The following is a 15,890-nucleotide window of genomic DNA, read 5'->3' as shown; positions in this document are numbered from 1 at the left end:
AACTTTGCTCTAAGTGCATAGTGTTTCTTATTAGTGACCAGCCAATGAAAGTTTGGAAACCAAACTTTAGAAGAGAAGCACAAGCTTCTTGGGAATAGCCCAGAGGCTGTTTTATACATATAAAGGATGAGATTAAAAACAAAAAATATTATATGGTGACGAATAAGCAAATGGACATGTCCTAAAATGTTTCAAGATACCTGAGAAAGCTAAATTGAATGACATAAAACCCATTTATATACAGATAACAGTAAACAACTTTAGAAAACTGAGAACTCTAATCAATGCAATTGATTAGACAGTACCATAAGTCTCATGATGAACAGCATTATTCTGCCCTTCTCTTCAAAAAGACGATGGGCTGCTGTGCAGAATAACTTTTATGAATGAGGATTTGGGTTTCTTTTGAATATGGTTATCAGTTTGTGAAGTTTTTAAACATGAATCAGAAAGAAGATTGCTTATGTGTGCATAAAAAAATCAAAAAGTTTAGTGACAAACTGTTTATGATAACATGTTCATATAAACCACCTTTGTAAATGGTCTATTTCCTCAAATAGCAAAAGACATGATAACAAAAAACAACAAAAATAATACTTGTTATAATCAAAGGCATAAGACTAATATTATTGGTCAGCTCTGTGAGACAGTGACTGGAAGCTCAGAAAATAACCAGAGGATGGCAATGTGTCAGAATAAAATTATTAAAGAGAAAATGTTCTTAAAACATTCTCCACAAACAGTGATTCAGCCTACTGTGTAAAAATTAGCAACATCTACAATGTCAAAAGATAATCATGACCAATATTGAATGACGGAATTCCTGATAAGGTCAGCTACCTTGGCTCTTTTTCCCTTTTTGTATTCTCATTTCATTTATAGTAAGAAGATTGCAATTTAACTAATCAACTTTCATTAAAGCACTAATTATGTGTTATTCTATTATATGTTAGGCACTGTGTTAAGTTAATGGTTACCGAAAAAGAATTTTGTTTAAGGAATATGCACACAGCATGCCCACACAGAAATAGAAATATGTGGTCATTAAAGACTTGGTTGAAGAAGGTGATCTTTATAGTAATTGCTGATCAATACAGACTGAATGACAAAGTCTTGAAGTTTAAAATTTAAAAAAAAAAAGAGGACATTTATTCATCAAAGTAGTATATTCTAGACGGGTATATGCAATGCAGAGGCTCCTGTGTAAAAGATATATGAGGGAAGATAAGAAAATAGGTTTTCTTGAAACTCAGTAACATTTGAACCTGGAAAAGTACCAGGTGGACTCAGTTATAAGAAATTTTTAAGTCAAATAGTAGGCAAAGGAGAGAACTACTTGACTTTAATAGATTGGGGGAATGATTTGGGCAGACACAACTTCAGGCAAAATGTTTTGAGTGATGATAACTTGAATTTAAATGGTGGTACAAAAGGTTCTTTTCAATGCAGAAATGCCAACATTTGACAGCTTGGTAGTGTGAAAGAAAATAAAAAGTTAACAGTAAAAAGAGTACTTGTGGGGAGCCCCACTCATCTACAGCTGACAAAGCCACATTCCTAAAACTACTCTAACCTTGAACAAACAGACATCTAGCCGCCTCCTGGAGCTTCCTACATCACCAACGGCCCCTGATCATTTCGTCTTTTGGCGGGAAACAAATCTTTTCTCTAGGGCTCCCTCTGTACTGAGTTCGCACGACCCCCATTTCCTTACAACCCACCATAAATACTTGTACTTTTGCCCACAATAAACGAGACTTGACCAGAAAGCCTGTCTTGTCTCCGTTCTAAGCGTCTCTTGTCCCGCCCTTTCTCTTCTCTCTTTTTAGGGCCTATACACACTCTGCCCTGCAGGCCAGAATAAGTACTGATACTCCCAATATTATAAAGATAAGAAACTTAATTTTAGATGTGATTAATTTGAGATTATTTCCCGGCCATCTAATATGGAACATAGAATAAGCAATTGGGAAGAATGAAAATCAGGCTACAGAGACGTCATAAAAGATGGGGTTTAAGAAAAAATGTTAAATTGGTATTTTTTGCAAGTTTTGGCTGAATGATGCAGATAGAAGCCAAAATGCAGAGTGTGGAGAGCTTTCTCAAGCAATTCTGCCACAAAGGGGAGAGGAGATCTGACAATACCTAACAGATATAGATGCCGAGAGAGTTTTTGGATAAACCTAGTTAGGGAAACATACAAGAAGCCAGTAGTTGAAGAATATAAAGATCACTGAGAGTGAGAATGATAGATGAGTTGAATAAGATCAATCTACTGAATGAATACTTAAATATGAATATTAATTTACCTTGTTTTCTTTGCTAATAGTCTAGCTGTAAGCACCATGGATGAGTCCAAATTCTGTTTAACATCTGAAAATTTTGGAAGAACTTTGCTCCTGATTTTCCTCTCCCCCTTTCACTAGTACTTGCAATACTGATAATAAAAATAAAATGTCTGTACCACAACATAGATCTAACCCTAACCCCCAGCTTCAGCTTTCCTATCACTTACTGAAAACATTGGTATCATTCTCCAGTCTTCATACTCACACACTGCATGTTCTCCCAGTTGACAAATGATTTTCATATAAAATTTGTCCCTATTTTGAACTATACAAATCCTTACCATCTCTTTATACCGTTTTAATTGGTCTCAGTGTTTCACATTGCAACCCAATATTCACTCAATAACTAAAATTGTTATTTTCTTTAAAGAAATTTTGGGAAGAATCCTATTACTCTAAGCTTGATGCTTTACTTAATGTATTTGTTTTGGATTCCTCAACTAGAAGAGGGGAACAATCACAGCATCTCCATCCTCTTAATTCTTTTCTTTCTGCTTCCCAGTCCCGTGTTTCCTAACCTCTGCTCTCTAGCTACTGAACTTGAGGAAGGAAGTAAGGGAGGAAAAAAGATAAAGCAACTTTATTGCCACATTTTAACTTTTATACTACATTTTGCCGATTTCTAGTTATCAGTTCTAACTCTGAAGATGGAGAGCATCTTCCTCCTCATGAGTATTGTCAAACGTTTATGAAAAGCAAAGAATAATTTAGTCATTCAAAGCTGTTCTTAGAGCAATATTGCTGTTAACTGTGTTTAATATTCTCTAAGTTCATCCAAATTTTTTCATATTTTTCTAATATCACCAAATTAACCATTTTTTACACTAGTATTCCCTCATAATTATATGTCACTTGTTCAGTTATTTCCCAGCTGATGGGAAAACCCTGAGTTTCCAGTTCTTTATCACCACAAAAAGCTACTATAAATATTTATAATATTTTTGTCAATATTTATTTAAAACAAGACAAAATAAGGAAAAAAAATAAGAAAACCAAGGCAGAACAAGGAAAAACCCCAAACACTATCATGTGCACAAGAGAACAGCAGAAAAATTCAAAATATGTAACAATAAATTAACATTTCAAGAAAGAACATGTAATAAAATAAAAACATTAATATACAAGTTCTTTAAGTTTTCAAAATTTCTCCTAATTAGGAAACTGACCAATAATACTGGGCATAGGTAAGTTTAAAAATTTTTTGAGACATATATTCCACATTGCTCTCCAAAATGCCGATGCACTAATTTTTCACTTGACTGCTAACATTTGCCATTTTATTTTTCTATAATTTTAGGTAATAGGATAATGAAATGACATTTCAAAGTTGTTTTAATTTGCTTCTTTCTATCAATAATGTTTCAGAATATTTTTTCAAACTAAAAACAGCCAGAAATTCTTTTTTCAAATAAAACCACCTATCCTTATTCTGCATTTCAATCTGTACTACTCTGTATCTGTTTATATCATCTACGCTTTGAGTGTTTTTTCAAAAGAATATATATTGTGTTTTGTTGAATTTTTTTCCTCAATTAATATGATTAAGCTCTTTGATAACACAGTCCGTTATTGTGAGGAAGAAAGTTAGGGCAGGAATGTGGAAAATAATGTCCTCAGGTAAATGACCAATGAGCACAATAGGGGAAATAATGGTCAGAGAGAAAGAGGAGAAAGGTGATAAGAAAACAGGAAGAGGAGAATGATGACAAAATAATATGACAGGCAAGAAAAAGAGAAAATAATCAGGAATTTTTTGAGAATCCAGAAGAAATAAAAACTATTGAACAAAAAAGACTACGTGACTGCAGCTGGAAAAGATTGTCAATCAAAACAACATTTCCTGTTTATTATCACTAACAACTATTATTAGTGCTCTTATTCCTTATTATTATTTTGGCTAAGTACCAATTTTATAACTGTTAAGATAAAACCTTTATTTGTAACATATTTCTGATTTGCTTTGATACACGCAATTTTATGTTAGCAATACACATATATAGACTTATAGACATATATAGATATAGACATATCTAGTTTTCTATCAGGAAATAATTGGCCGAACAAGGGTTCCTTAGTTTACCTTTCTTTCCAAATGTTTCCTATAAAACTGTAATCAAGTTGCTTTACTGTCTTTACCAAAAATTAGCAGCTGATTATTACCAGAAAATATAGTCAAATTTTAGTCACCGTGAATGATTTCAGCATAGTATGTAATAATAAGGAAAAAGAGTTAAATTATAATTTTATCTGAAAAACAAATAAACCCTTACAAATTAACATGAAAGAATACTCTCTCAAAGTAATTTTAAAAATTTTGTACCTGTTAAGTGATCCTAATAGTACTGGTAAAGCTTGCATTGAATAGATGTCATTCTGACTGCTAATACATACTCATATTTTGATGGTAAAAACTTTGTTAATGCTGTGTGATCTTTCCTCTTTAAAACCAAAAGAAATTAAGTTATTTTCTCAGAAAACTAACTGATTCGGCTCTATTCAAACTTATAATCTCTTTAACATCATTTGTCACCAAACATTCCCTCAGATTTAATTTTTAAAATCCCTAATTTTTTCTTTTCTTTTTTTTTTAAATTTTTATTTAATGATTACTTTATATTGACAACATTATCCCTTGCACTCGTTTCTTTTCTGATTTTTTCCCCTCCCTCCCTCCACCCCCTCCCCTAGATGGCAAGCAGTCCTTTATATGTTAGATATGTTGCAGTATATCCTAGATACAATATATGTTTGCAGAACCGAACAGTTCTCTTGTTGCATAGGGAGAATTGGATTCAGAAGGTATAAATAACCCGGGAAGAAAAACAAAAATGCAGATAGTTCACATTCGTTTCCCAGTGTTCTTTCTTTGGGTGTAGCTGCTTTTGTCCGTCATTTATCAATTGAAACTCAAGTCTCTTTGTCAAAGAAATCCACTTCCATCAAAATATGTCCTCATACAATATCGTTGTCGAAGTGTATAATGATCTCCTGGTTCTGCTCATTTCACTTAGCATCAGTTCATGTAAGTCTCGCCAGTCCTCTCTGTATTCATCCTGCTGGTCATTTCTTACAGAACAATAATATTCCATAACATTCATATATCACAATTTACCCAGCCATTCTCCAATGGATGGGCATCCATTCATTTTCCAGTTTCTAGCCACTACAAACAGGGCGGCTACAAACATTTTGGCACATACAGGTCCCTTTCCCTTCTTTAGTATTTCTTTGGGATATAAGCCCAATAGAAACACTGCTGGATCAAAGGGTATGCACAATTTGATAATTTTTTGGGCATACTTCCAGATTGCTCTCCAGAATGGTTGGATTCGTTCACAACTGCACCAACAATGCATTAGTGCCCCAGTTTTCCCGCATCCCCTCCAACATTCATCATTATTTTTTCCTGTCATTTTAGCCAATCTGACAGGTGTGTAGTGGTATCTCAGAGTTGTCTTAATTTGCATTTCTCTGATCAATAATGATTTGGAACACTCTTTCATGTGAGTGGTAATAGTTTCAATCTCATCCTCTGAAAATTGTCTGTTCATATCCTTTGACCATTTATCAATTGGAGAATGGCTTGATTTCTTATAAATTTGAGTCAGTTCTCTATATATTTTGGAAATGAGGCCTTTATCAGAACCTTTAACTGTGAAGATGTTTTCCCAGTTTGTTGCTTCCCTTCTAATCTTGTTTGCATTAGTTTTGTTTGTACAAAGGCCTTTTAATTTGATGTAATCAAAATTTTCTATTTTGTGATCAATAATGATCTCTAGTTCTTCTTTGGTCACAAATTTCTTTCTCCTCCACAAGTGTGAGAGATAAACTATCCTATGTTCCTCTAATTTATTTATAATCTCGTTCTTTATGCCTAGGTCATGGACCCATTTTGATCTTATCTTGGTATATGGTGTTAGGTGTGGGTCCATGCCTAATTTCTGCCATACTAATTTCCAATTATCCCAGCAGTTTTTATCAAATAATGAATTCTTTTCCCAGAAGTTAGGATCTTTGGGCTTGTCAAACACTAGATTGCTATAGTTGACTATTCTGTCTTGTGAACCTAACCTTTTCCACTGATCCACTAATCTATTTCTTAGCCAATACCAAATGGTTTTGGTGACTGCTGCTTTATAATATAATTTTAGATCAGGTACAGCTAGGCCACCTTCATTTGATTTTTTTTTTCATTAATTCCCTTGAGATTCTCGACTTTTATTGTTCCATATGAATTTTGTTATTTTTTCTAGATCATTAAAATATTTTCTTGGAAGTCTGATTGGTATAGCACTAAATAAATAGATTAGTTTAGGGAGTATTGTCATCTTTATTATGTTCACTCGGCCGATCCAAGAGCACTTAATATTTTTCCAATTATTTGTCTGACTTTATTTGTGTGGAGACTTTTTTATAATTTTGCTCATATAATTCCTGACTTTCCTTTAGTAGGTAGATTCCCAAATATTTTATGGTATCAACAGTTATTCTGAATGGAATTTCTCTTTGTATCTCTTGCTGTTGAGTTTTGTTGGAGATGTATAAAAATGCTGAGGATTTATGGGGATTTATTTTGTATCCAGCTACTTTGCTAAAATTATGAATTATTTCTAATAGCTTTTTAGTAGAATCTCTGGGGTTCTCTAGGTAAACCCTCATATCATCTGCAAAGAGTGATAGTTTGGTTTCCTCATTGCCTACTCTAATTCCTTTAATATCTTTCTCGACTTTTATTGCCGAGGCTAGTGTTTCTAATACGATATTAAATAATAATGGTGATAGAGGGCAACCTTGCTTCACTCCAGATCTTACTGGGAAAGGTTCCAGTTTTTCCCCATTGCATATGATGCTTACTGATGGTTTTAAATATATGCTCCTGACTATTTTAAGGAAAAGTCCATTTATTCCTATGCTCTCAAGTGTTTTTTATTAGGAATGGATGTTGGATTTTATCAAATGCTTTTTCTGCATCTATTGAGATGATCATATGGTTTTTGTTTGTTTGGTTATTGATATAGTCAATTATGCTAATAGTTTTCCTAATATTGAACCAGCCCTGCATTCCTGGTATAAATCCTACTTGGTCATAGTGTATTATCCTGGTGACAATTTTCTGTAATCTTTTTGCTAATATTTTATTTAAGATTTTAGCATCAATATTCATTAGGGAGATTGGTCTATAATTTTCTTTCTCTGTTTTCAGCCTACCTGGTTTAGGTATCAGTACCATATCTGTGTCATAAAAGGAGTTTGGTAGGACTCCTTCAATCCCTATTTTTTCAAATAGTTTATTTAGCATTGGAGTTAATTGTTCTTTAAATGTTTGGTAGAATTCACATGTAAATCCATCTGTCCTGGGGATTTTTTCTTAGGGAGTTGATTGATAGTTTGTTCTATTTCTTTTTCTGAGATGGGACTGTTTAGGATATTTACTTCTTCCTCTGTTAGTTTGGGAAAGCTATATTTTTGGAGGTATTTTTCTATTTCATTTAAGTTGTCGAATTTATTGGCATAAAGTTGAGCAAAGTAACTCCTAATTATTGCTCTAATTTCCTCTTCTTTACTGGTGAGTTCTCCCTTTTCATTTTTAAGACTAACAATTTGATTTTCCTCTTTCCTTTTTTTAATCAGATTTACTAAGGGTTTGTCTATTTTGTTGGTTTTTTCATAGAACCAACTCTTAGTTTTATTAATCAATTCAATAGTTTTTTTACTTTCAATTTTATTGATCTCTCCTTTTATTTTTAGAATTTCAAGTTTAGTGTTTGACTGGGGGTTTTTAATTTGTTCCTTTTCTAGCATTTTTAGTTGCAAACCCAATTCATTGACCTTTTCTTTCTCTCTTTTATACAAATAGGCCTCTAGAGATATGAAATTTCCCCTTATTACCGCTTTGGCTGCATCCCATACATTTTGGTATGATGTCTCATTATTATCGTTTTCTTGGGTGAAGTTATTATGTCTATGAGTTGCTGTTTCACCCAATCATTCTTTAGTATGAGATTATTTAGTTTCCAATTATTTTTTGGTCTACTTCCCCCTGGTTTTTTGTTGAATGTAATTTTCATTGCATCGTGGTCTGAAAAGGATGCATTTACTATTTCAATCCCTAATTTTTTCTATTTAAAAAAAAAAAACTTGGCTGATTCCAAAGAGAAAAAAAATAATTCTCTCTTCACCATATAACAATCCGTCTTTCTGAAATCATTCTCACCAGAGATAATAGCTTATAATTTTCTATCATCTCACATTTCACAAATTTATTATAGGATTTGTACTCAAAATTTCTCAGTAAGACATTACTCTCCAAATGGTTCTCTTCCTTTACTTTTTTTCTATATAGAAGATTTTGGAGCAGGTGGCCTTTAAGAGTCTAGCCATAGGATTGTTTTGCACTCAGAAAGAATCAGTTCAAACATCATTTAGATTACACAGAACCTGGCAGCTACTAATAGAAATTTTTTGAGTTAAGTATGGAACATAAAAGTTTAAAAAGCTAAAAATAGAGCTTTAAACCAATAATGATGAAACCTGTGTTGAATAGTTGAATAGAATCCTAATATGGAGAAATATGATAATTTATGGAAATTAACCCTTTTCAAAACATTAACTAGTTTGATTTGGAAAAAAAAGAGTGGGGGGGAGACACTGAATTTTTTTTATCATAAAAATAATAAAACAATTCCTAGAAATTATTCTAATGGCCTCAAGATAAACATTTATAAACTACTACAGTGTTGGTGAATGATCCCATCACTTCCTGTCCAACAGGGGAAAAAGAATGGAAGCAGAATCAGATTTTACAATTTTAGGTCCAAAGATCACTGAGCAGGGCCTGCTTGCTCCTTCCAAGGAGAACTATGGAAAATCTGGACAGACATCATATTGCTGACAGAGTGGGAACAATAAATAAGAGTGAACTTCACAGAAACGATGCTTTCAAACGTTCGAGAATTCCTTGGGCAATCCAACATTCGATACAATAAAGAAGGTCAAAGCCTGAAGCTGGACACTTCCACCCAAATATGAATTTGGGGCAGATATTGAGAGATTGTAGAATATAGAGAAGCCTTGTGTACTATGATATAAAGGGTCAGGAAGTCTGATTAAGTTATTATGTGCCTGAATGTTTACAAAAATATAAAATACAAAAATTTTCATTTAATTATAAGTATCACCTCAAATTCACCTACTTTCAGGGTCCATTCCTTCTTTCTCTCACCACTAATAACTTTTCTCCAAAATTATTATACTTTACATTGCCTTTATCTGAAATATATATATTTGCATGTTTTTTCATGAGAATAGGAATTTCTTGATTTTGGGACAGTGCTTTCTGTCTCTGCAATACAATACCTGATACATGTAACCTGGAAAATATTTAATAAGTGCTTGTTAGCTTGACTTTCTGATGTTAGTGTTGATTCTCTTCCACTTCCTTTGGTGTGCCTATGATTAAATAAAGCAGGCTCTCCTTTTGTCCTTCTTCCACCTATCTTTTGGCTTAATTTTTTTAAAAGTTACATATATATCAAAAACTTAGCCAGATATATGGCATTATTTAACTCCTTGTAGCTTTTAGGTTCAAGCGAATGAATAATTGAATGAATGAATAGGTACATTTGTTAAATACTTACCAAAGTTCTAAGGATACAAACAGTAATAGAACCCTAAAGAGGCTACTAATTTCTACTACTACTACTATACTCTACTAATGGGAGAGATATCAGAGAGATGAGGCTGTGAGATTGAAAAGTCGCACATTCCTTAGGGGCAACAGGAAAACAATACCTATTCTTTATTTTGTTTCTACTAACAAGCTAGTTTACAATTTTAGTCCAAAGTTTCTGACATTTAACGATCTACTAGTGACAATAATTCTGGGAAAAAGAAACTTGGCAAAAGTTACATAAGCCATTATTTATCAATGAATGAAAATCTGGTTACTTTTCTTTGTTCCTGAATTGAGTCTAGAAATTCAACTTTCACTCTCAATTAATGGGAAAAATTAAAAATTACCAAGATATCAGATGTTATCTTTATATTATTCTTCCTTAAACCATTAAAAAAAAAAAACTTGGCTGATTCCAAAGAGAAAAAAAATAATTCTCTCTTCACCATATAACAATCCGTCTTTCTGAAATCATTCTCACCAGAGATAATAGCTTATAATTTTCTATCATCTCACATTTCACAAATTTATTATAGGATTTGTACTCAAAATTTCTCAGTAAGACATTACTCTCCAAATGGTTCTCTTCCTTTACTTTTTTTCTATATAGAAGATTTTGGAGCAGGTGGCCTTTAAGAGTCTAGCCATAGGATTGTTTTGCACTCAGAAAGAATCAGTTCAAACATCATTTAGATTACACAGAACCTGGCAGCTACTAATAGAAATTTTTTGAGTTAAGTATGGAACATAAAAGTTTAAAAAGCTAAAAATAGAGCTTTAAACCAATAATGATGAAACCTGTGTTGAATAGTTGAATAGAATCCTAATATGGAGAAATATGATAATTTATGGAAATTAACCCTTTTCAAAACATTAACTAGTTTGATTTGGAAAAAAAAGAGTGGGGGGGAGACACTGAATTTTTTTTATCATAAAAATAATAAAACAATTCCTAGAAATTATTCTAATGGCCTCAAGATAAACATTTATAAACTACTACAGTGTTGGTGAATGATCCCATCACTTCCTGTCCAACAGGGGAAAAAGAATGGAAGCAGAATCAGATTTTACAATTTTAGGTCCAAAGATCACTGAGCAGGGCCTGCTTGCTCCTTCCAAGGAGAACTATGGAAAATCTGGACAGACATCATATTGCTGACAGAGTGGGAACAATAAATAAGAGTGAACTTCACAGAAACGATGCTTTCAAACGTTCGAGAATTCCTTGGGCAATCCAACATTCGATACAATAAAGAAGGTCAAAGCCTGAAGCTGGACACTTCCACCCAAATATGAATTTGGGGCAGATATTGAGAGATTGTAGAATATAGAGAAGCCTTGTGTACTATGATATAAAGGGTCAGGAAGTCTGATTAAGTTATTATGTGCCTGAATGTTTACAAAAATATAAAATACAAAAATTTTCATTTAATTATAAGTATCACCTCAAATTCACCTACTTTCAGGGTCCATTCCTTCTTTCTCTCACCACTAATAACTTTTCTCCAAAATTATTATACTTTACATTGCCTTTATCTGAAATATATATATTTGCATGTTTTTTCATGAGAATAGGAATTTCTTGATTTTGGGACAGTGCTTTCTGTCTCTGCAATACAATACCTGATACATGTAACCTGGAAAATATTTAATAAGTGCTTGTTAGCTTGACTTTCTGATGTTAGTGTTGATTCTCTTCCACTTCCTTTGGTGTGCCTATGATTAAATAAAGCAGGCTCTCCTTTTGTCCTTCTTCCACCTATCTTTTGGCTTAATTTTTTTAAAAGTTACATATATATCAAAAACTTAGCCAGATATATGGCATTATTTAACTCCTTGTAGCTTTTAGGTTCAAGCGAATGAATAATTGAATGAATGAATAGGTACATTTGTTAAATACTTACCAAAGTTCTAAGGATACAAACAGTAATAGAACCCTAAAGAGGCTACTAATTTCTACTACTACTACTATACTCTACTAATGGGAGAGATATCAGAGAGATGAGGCTGTGAGATTGAAAAGTCGCACATTCCTTAGGGGCAACAGGAAAACAATACCTATTCTTTATTTTGTTTCTACTAACAAGCTAGTTTACAATTTTAGTCCAAAGTTTCTGACATTTAACGATCTACTAGTGACAATAATTCTGGGAAAAAGAAACTTGGCAAAAGTTACATAAGCCATTATTTATCAATGAATGAAAATCTGGTTACTTTTCTTTGTTCCTGAATTGAGTCTAGAAATTCAACTTTCACTCTCAATTAATGGGAAAAATTAAAAATTACCAAGATATCAGATGTTATCTTTATATTATTCTTCCTTAAACCATTAAAAAAAAAAACACCTTCTTCACAAAATCTGCACTATATATATAGTTGACAAAGCCCATAAATCAATGATAAAGGGAAGTAATTAACAGCATCACTTTTCCTTGACGTAAACAAAACCATTGTCTTCCCACCCCACCTCTAGCTTTGAACTTTCCAAAACTAGATTGAGGCTAGTAAATTCTCCCTTGGCATCTTTGGTGTTTGAGAGATGCTACCAGTAAATTGACTGGTTATTGCTAACCTAACAATAAACCTATCACACGTGTTTTGCACCTCAATTTACTTTGTTTCACACATAACAACATACATGAAGGGGTTACAAGTGAAATTACATATTTTTCAAGTAAAACTAACCATAAGTAAATATAATATTTATTTTTCATCTACCTGAACACAGCCAGCTAACATTTCATAAAGAATATGAGTGCGTTTTTTCATTATTCGAACATCTGCAACGGGGGAATCAGCACACTGACCATTTTGAATTGGATTTATGAATCGATTTCTAAATTCTTTAATAGAACCAAGCAGGTTCTCTTTGATAAAATTAACCATACAATGATCTAATAAAAGAAAAATAAATTATCATTGTAAATATTTCATATTTCACTCAACTAATTTTACTCCATTAAATCTACAATGATGGAAAAAAAACCTTTAAATAAATGTTGTTGGCTAAATAATTAACAATTCAATGAATATTTGGAGATATTGCTAAGAAAAATTTTCTGGACAATTCAAAAAACTCAATACTAAAGTAAACTAAGAAAATTTTTTAAAAAACCAATTTAGGAAAATAGTTTTAATACAATTAATAATGTAACAATTGAAACAACTCAGACAAGTTAAAATAAAGAAAAAAAATTCTTTAAAAAAATACTAAGGATTAAATGACATCAAAGCTGAAAAATTAGTTCAATATAACCCTGAAGAGAACAGTAACTTACATTCAATTAGATTATTTTGTAGAGGTGTTCCTGTTAAAATAACTCTCCTTTTTGTATGAATAGAATTCATAGCTTTGGCTATAGCTGAAAACTCGTTTTTTAATATATGGCCTTCGTCGCATACAACAAAATCAGGGCCTAGGAAAAAATATTTTAATATTTGTATAAGTTCAAACTGCACATTGGAACAATGTATTTTTTAATGCTATCTTTCAATTTTAAAAATATAAACACTTACTATTGCAACCCTCCATCTATTCTACAATGCAAAAAAAAAAATCATACTTGAAAACAAAGAAATATAGCAAAAGCAACTAAAAGATAAACTGTATCTAGGCATATGAATATTTGTAACTTATTATATGGGAGTGGGAATGAATGATCTGAATTACTTATCACTAAATATTACTTTTACTTATTCGCATCAATGTAACACATCCTTTTACTTTACTATGAACAGATCTATTTACTTTGGTTCATTCAACTCGGTCAGGCAATTTTTCTTAATTATTCCACTTTTTTTATTTTTGTAAATTTGCAAAAATACTTCATTCAAAAATCAAAACTGATTGAAACATCCTCCAAAGGATAGATTTTGGCTTTTTTCTATATTTTCTGTCTATTTAATACAAAAGTTGTTTATATTAATATTTTAGTATAAATGGTTTTCATTTCCTTCTATCTTGGACTTTCTTGGAAGCATATGAACCAGGAGATCTTACTGGCTCAAAGAGCATTAAAAATATAGAAATATTTTTATTTTATACAAATCCAACTTAGGCTCCCAAATTGACATACCATTGCATTATTATTAATGTAAAATGTTAACAATATAAAGTGTCCCTGAATTTTTAGTTTTATCAACACTGACTCTTCTAAGCATTTTTCACATATATTAAGTACAATCTCTTAATTGGTATAATTTTATTATTACAAGAAATTATGTTTTCTACATATGTGTTGATAGTTCCTAGTTTTGAGAATTTTAATTACTTTTTTATTAATTTTATTAATTATCCTATGTCATTATTAAATGAAAATTAAGTTTTATTTCATGCTTATGTCAACAAATAACAATTTTCCTTTAGAATTGCCACAATTTAGGAAGGAAGAACAATATCATTCTCTCTTTTTGATTTTTCTCTGAACTTCAAGAATGATTTCCTAATTTTCCAGTCTTTTTTTCCTTAATATTGCCATTTTTGCTTCACACATTTGCTGGAGAATCTTTTCTAAAGCACAAGTGTGAATCTGCTCCATCTTACCTACTGACTCAGAAATAAACTATTGCCCTCTGGGATTTATCTGTATATATGTTTCCTCTGTTAAAATAAAAACTCCATAGAGACAGGAAATTTTTATTTGTTGCTTTACATTCTCAACACTTCTTACAACGCCTGGCATATATGTATGTATGTGTGCGTGTATGCACGCGCGTGCACATGTGTGCAATATGTACACATATGTATGTACACATGCATGCACACACAGACATACAGAAATTTAGTGATGAACTGATTAAAAGGGACTTTTTGCCTATGTAATCTCAGATAAGTGTCTTTAAGGGGATAGATGTAAAGATAAAGGAAAATTTGGGTTTGACTTCTCCCTTGGATGTGTATCTGGGCAAGTTACTTGGCTTCTCTCATTCAATTTCCTTATTTATAAAAATGAAATTGCATCTACCTCAAATGCTCAACTGAGAAAACTGAAAAAAAAATGATTTTGGCCATTATGGATAATAAGCACTATGATCCACATTATTAGAGATATGCATGATAATGATAATTTCTGATGTTGCAGCCAAATCAAAAATTTTAACTTTCCTTGTCTGCATATTTCTTCTTTATCTCTTATCTTCTTTTTATCTTTTATCTTTGTCTCTGCATCTCTTCTTTAACACTACTCGAGATGTTGAGCAAGCATTAGCAAAAATATAAAATTAAAATATGATGTGAAGTTTCAGCATTGTTTTACCTGGATCCACAAGAGTTTTGTTAAATACTTCTTTTAATGTTTTACTCTTCACATTCCTTCCCTGTACGAGATTACGATACATTTCATAGCCAATGATCATTACGCCACCACTGCCTTGCCATTTTTGTAATAAATAACTTCTGTCTTGAGAGCGTCTCATGGTTGCTAATTCAAATACCTTTGTAAAAAGAAAAATTAGATATTAATATTTTAGTATAAATGGTTTTCATTTCCTTCTATCTTGGACTTTCTTGGAAGCATATGAACCAGGAGATCTTACTGGCTCAAAGAGCATTAAAAATATAGAAATATTTTTATTTTATACAAATCCAACTTAGGCTCCCAAATTGACATACCATTGCATTATTATTAATGTAAAATGTTAACAATATAAAGTGTCCCTGAATTTTTAGTTTTATCAACACTGACTCTTCTAAGCATTTTTCACATATATTAAGTACAATCTCTTAATTGGTATAATTTTATTATTACAAGAAATTATGTTTTCTACATATGTGTTGATAGTTCCTAGTTTTGAGAATTTTAATTACTTTTTTATTAATTTTATTAATTATCCTATGTCATTATTAAATGAAAATTAAGTTTTATTTCATG

General features: G+C 31.8%; 1 protein-coding gene across 1 annotated transcript in view; it reads right to left on the bottom strand.

The window, feature by feature from the left end:
* The window catches only part of LOC127542761 (transcriptional regulator ATRX-like), a 167,851-nt gene that overhangs the window by 99,221 nt on the left and 52,740 nt on the right, over window positions 1-15,890 (bottom strand). The window contains 1 exon segment of the mRNA XM_051968551.1: window positions 10,719-10,732. Within this exon segment, the coding sequence (XP_051824511.1) occupies window positions 10,719-10,732 (14 nt within the window).

Source organism: Antechinus flavipes, chromosome X, assembly GCF_016432865.1.
Source record: "Antechinus flavipes isolate AdamAnt ecotype Samford, QLD, Australia chromosome X, AdamAnt_v2, whole genome shotgun sequence".
Taxonomy (NCBI): domain Eukaryota; kingdom Metazoa; phylum Chordata; class Mammalia; order Dasyuromorphia; family Dasyuridae; genus Antechinus; species Antechinus flavipes.
Note: the sequence above shows the minus strand (reverse complement) of the source record. Positions and strands in the feature narration are given on the sequence as shown.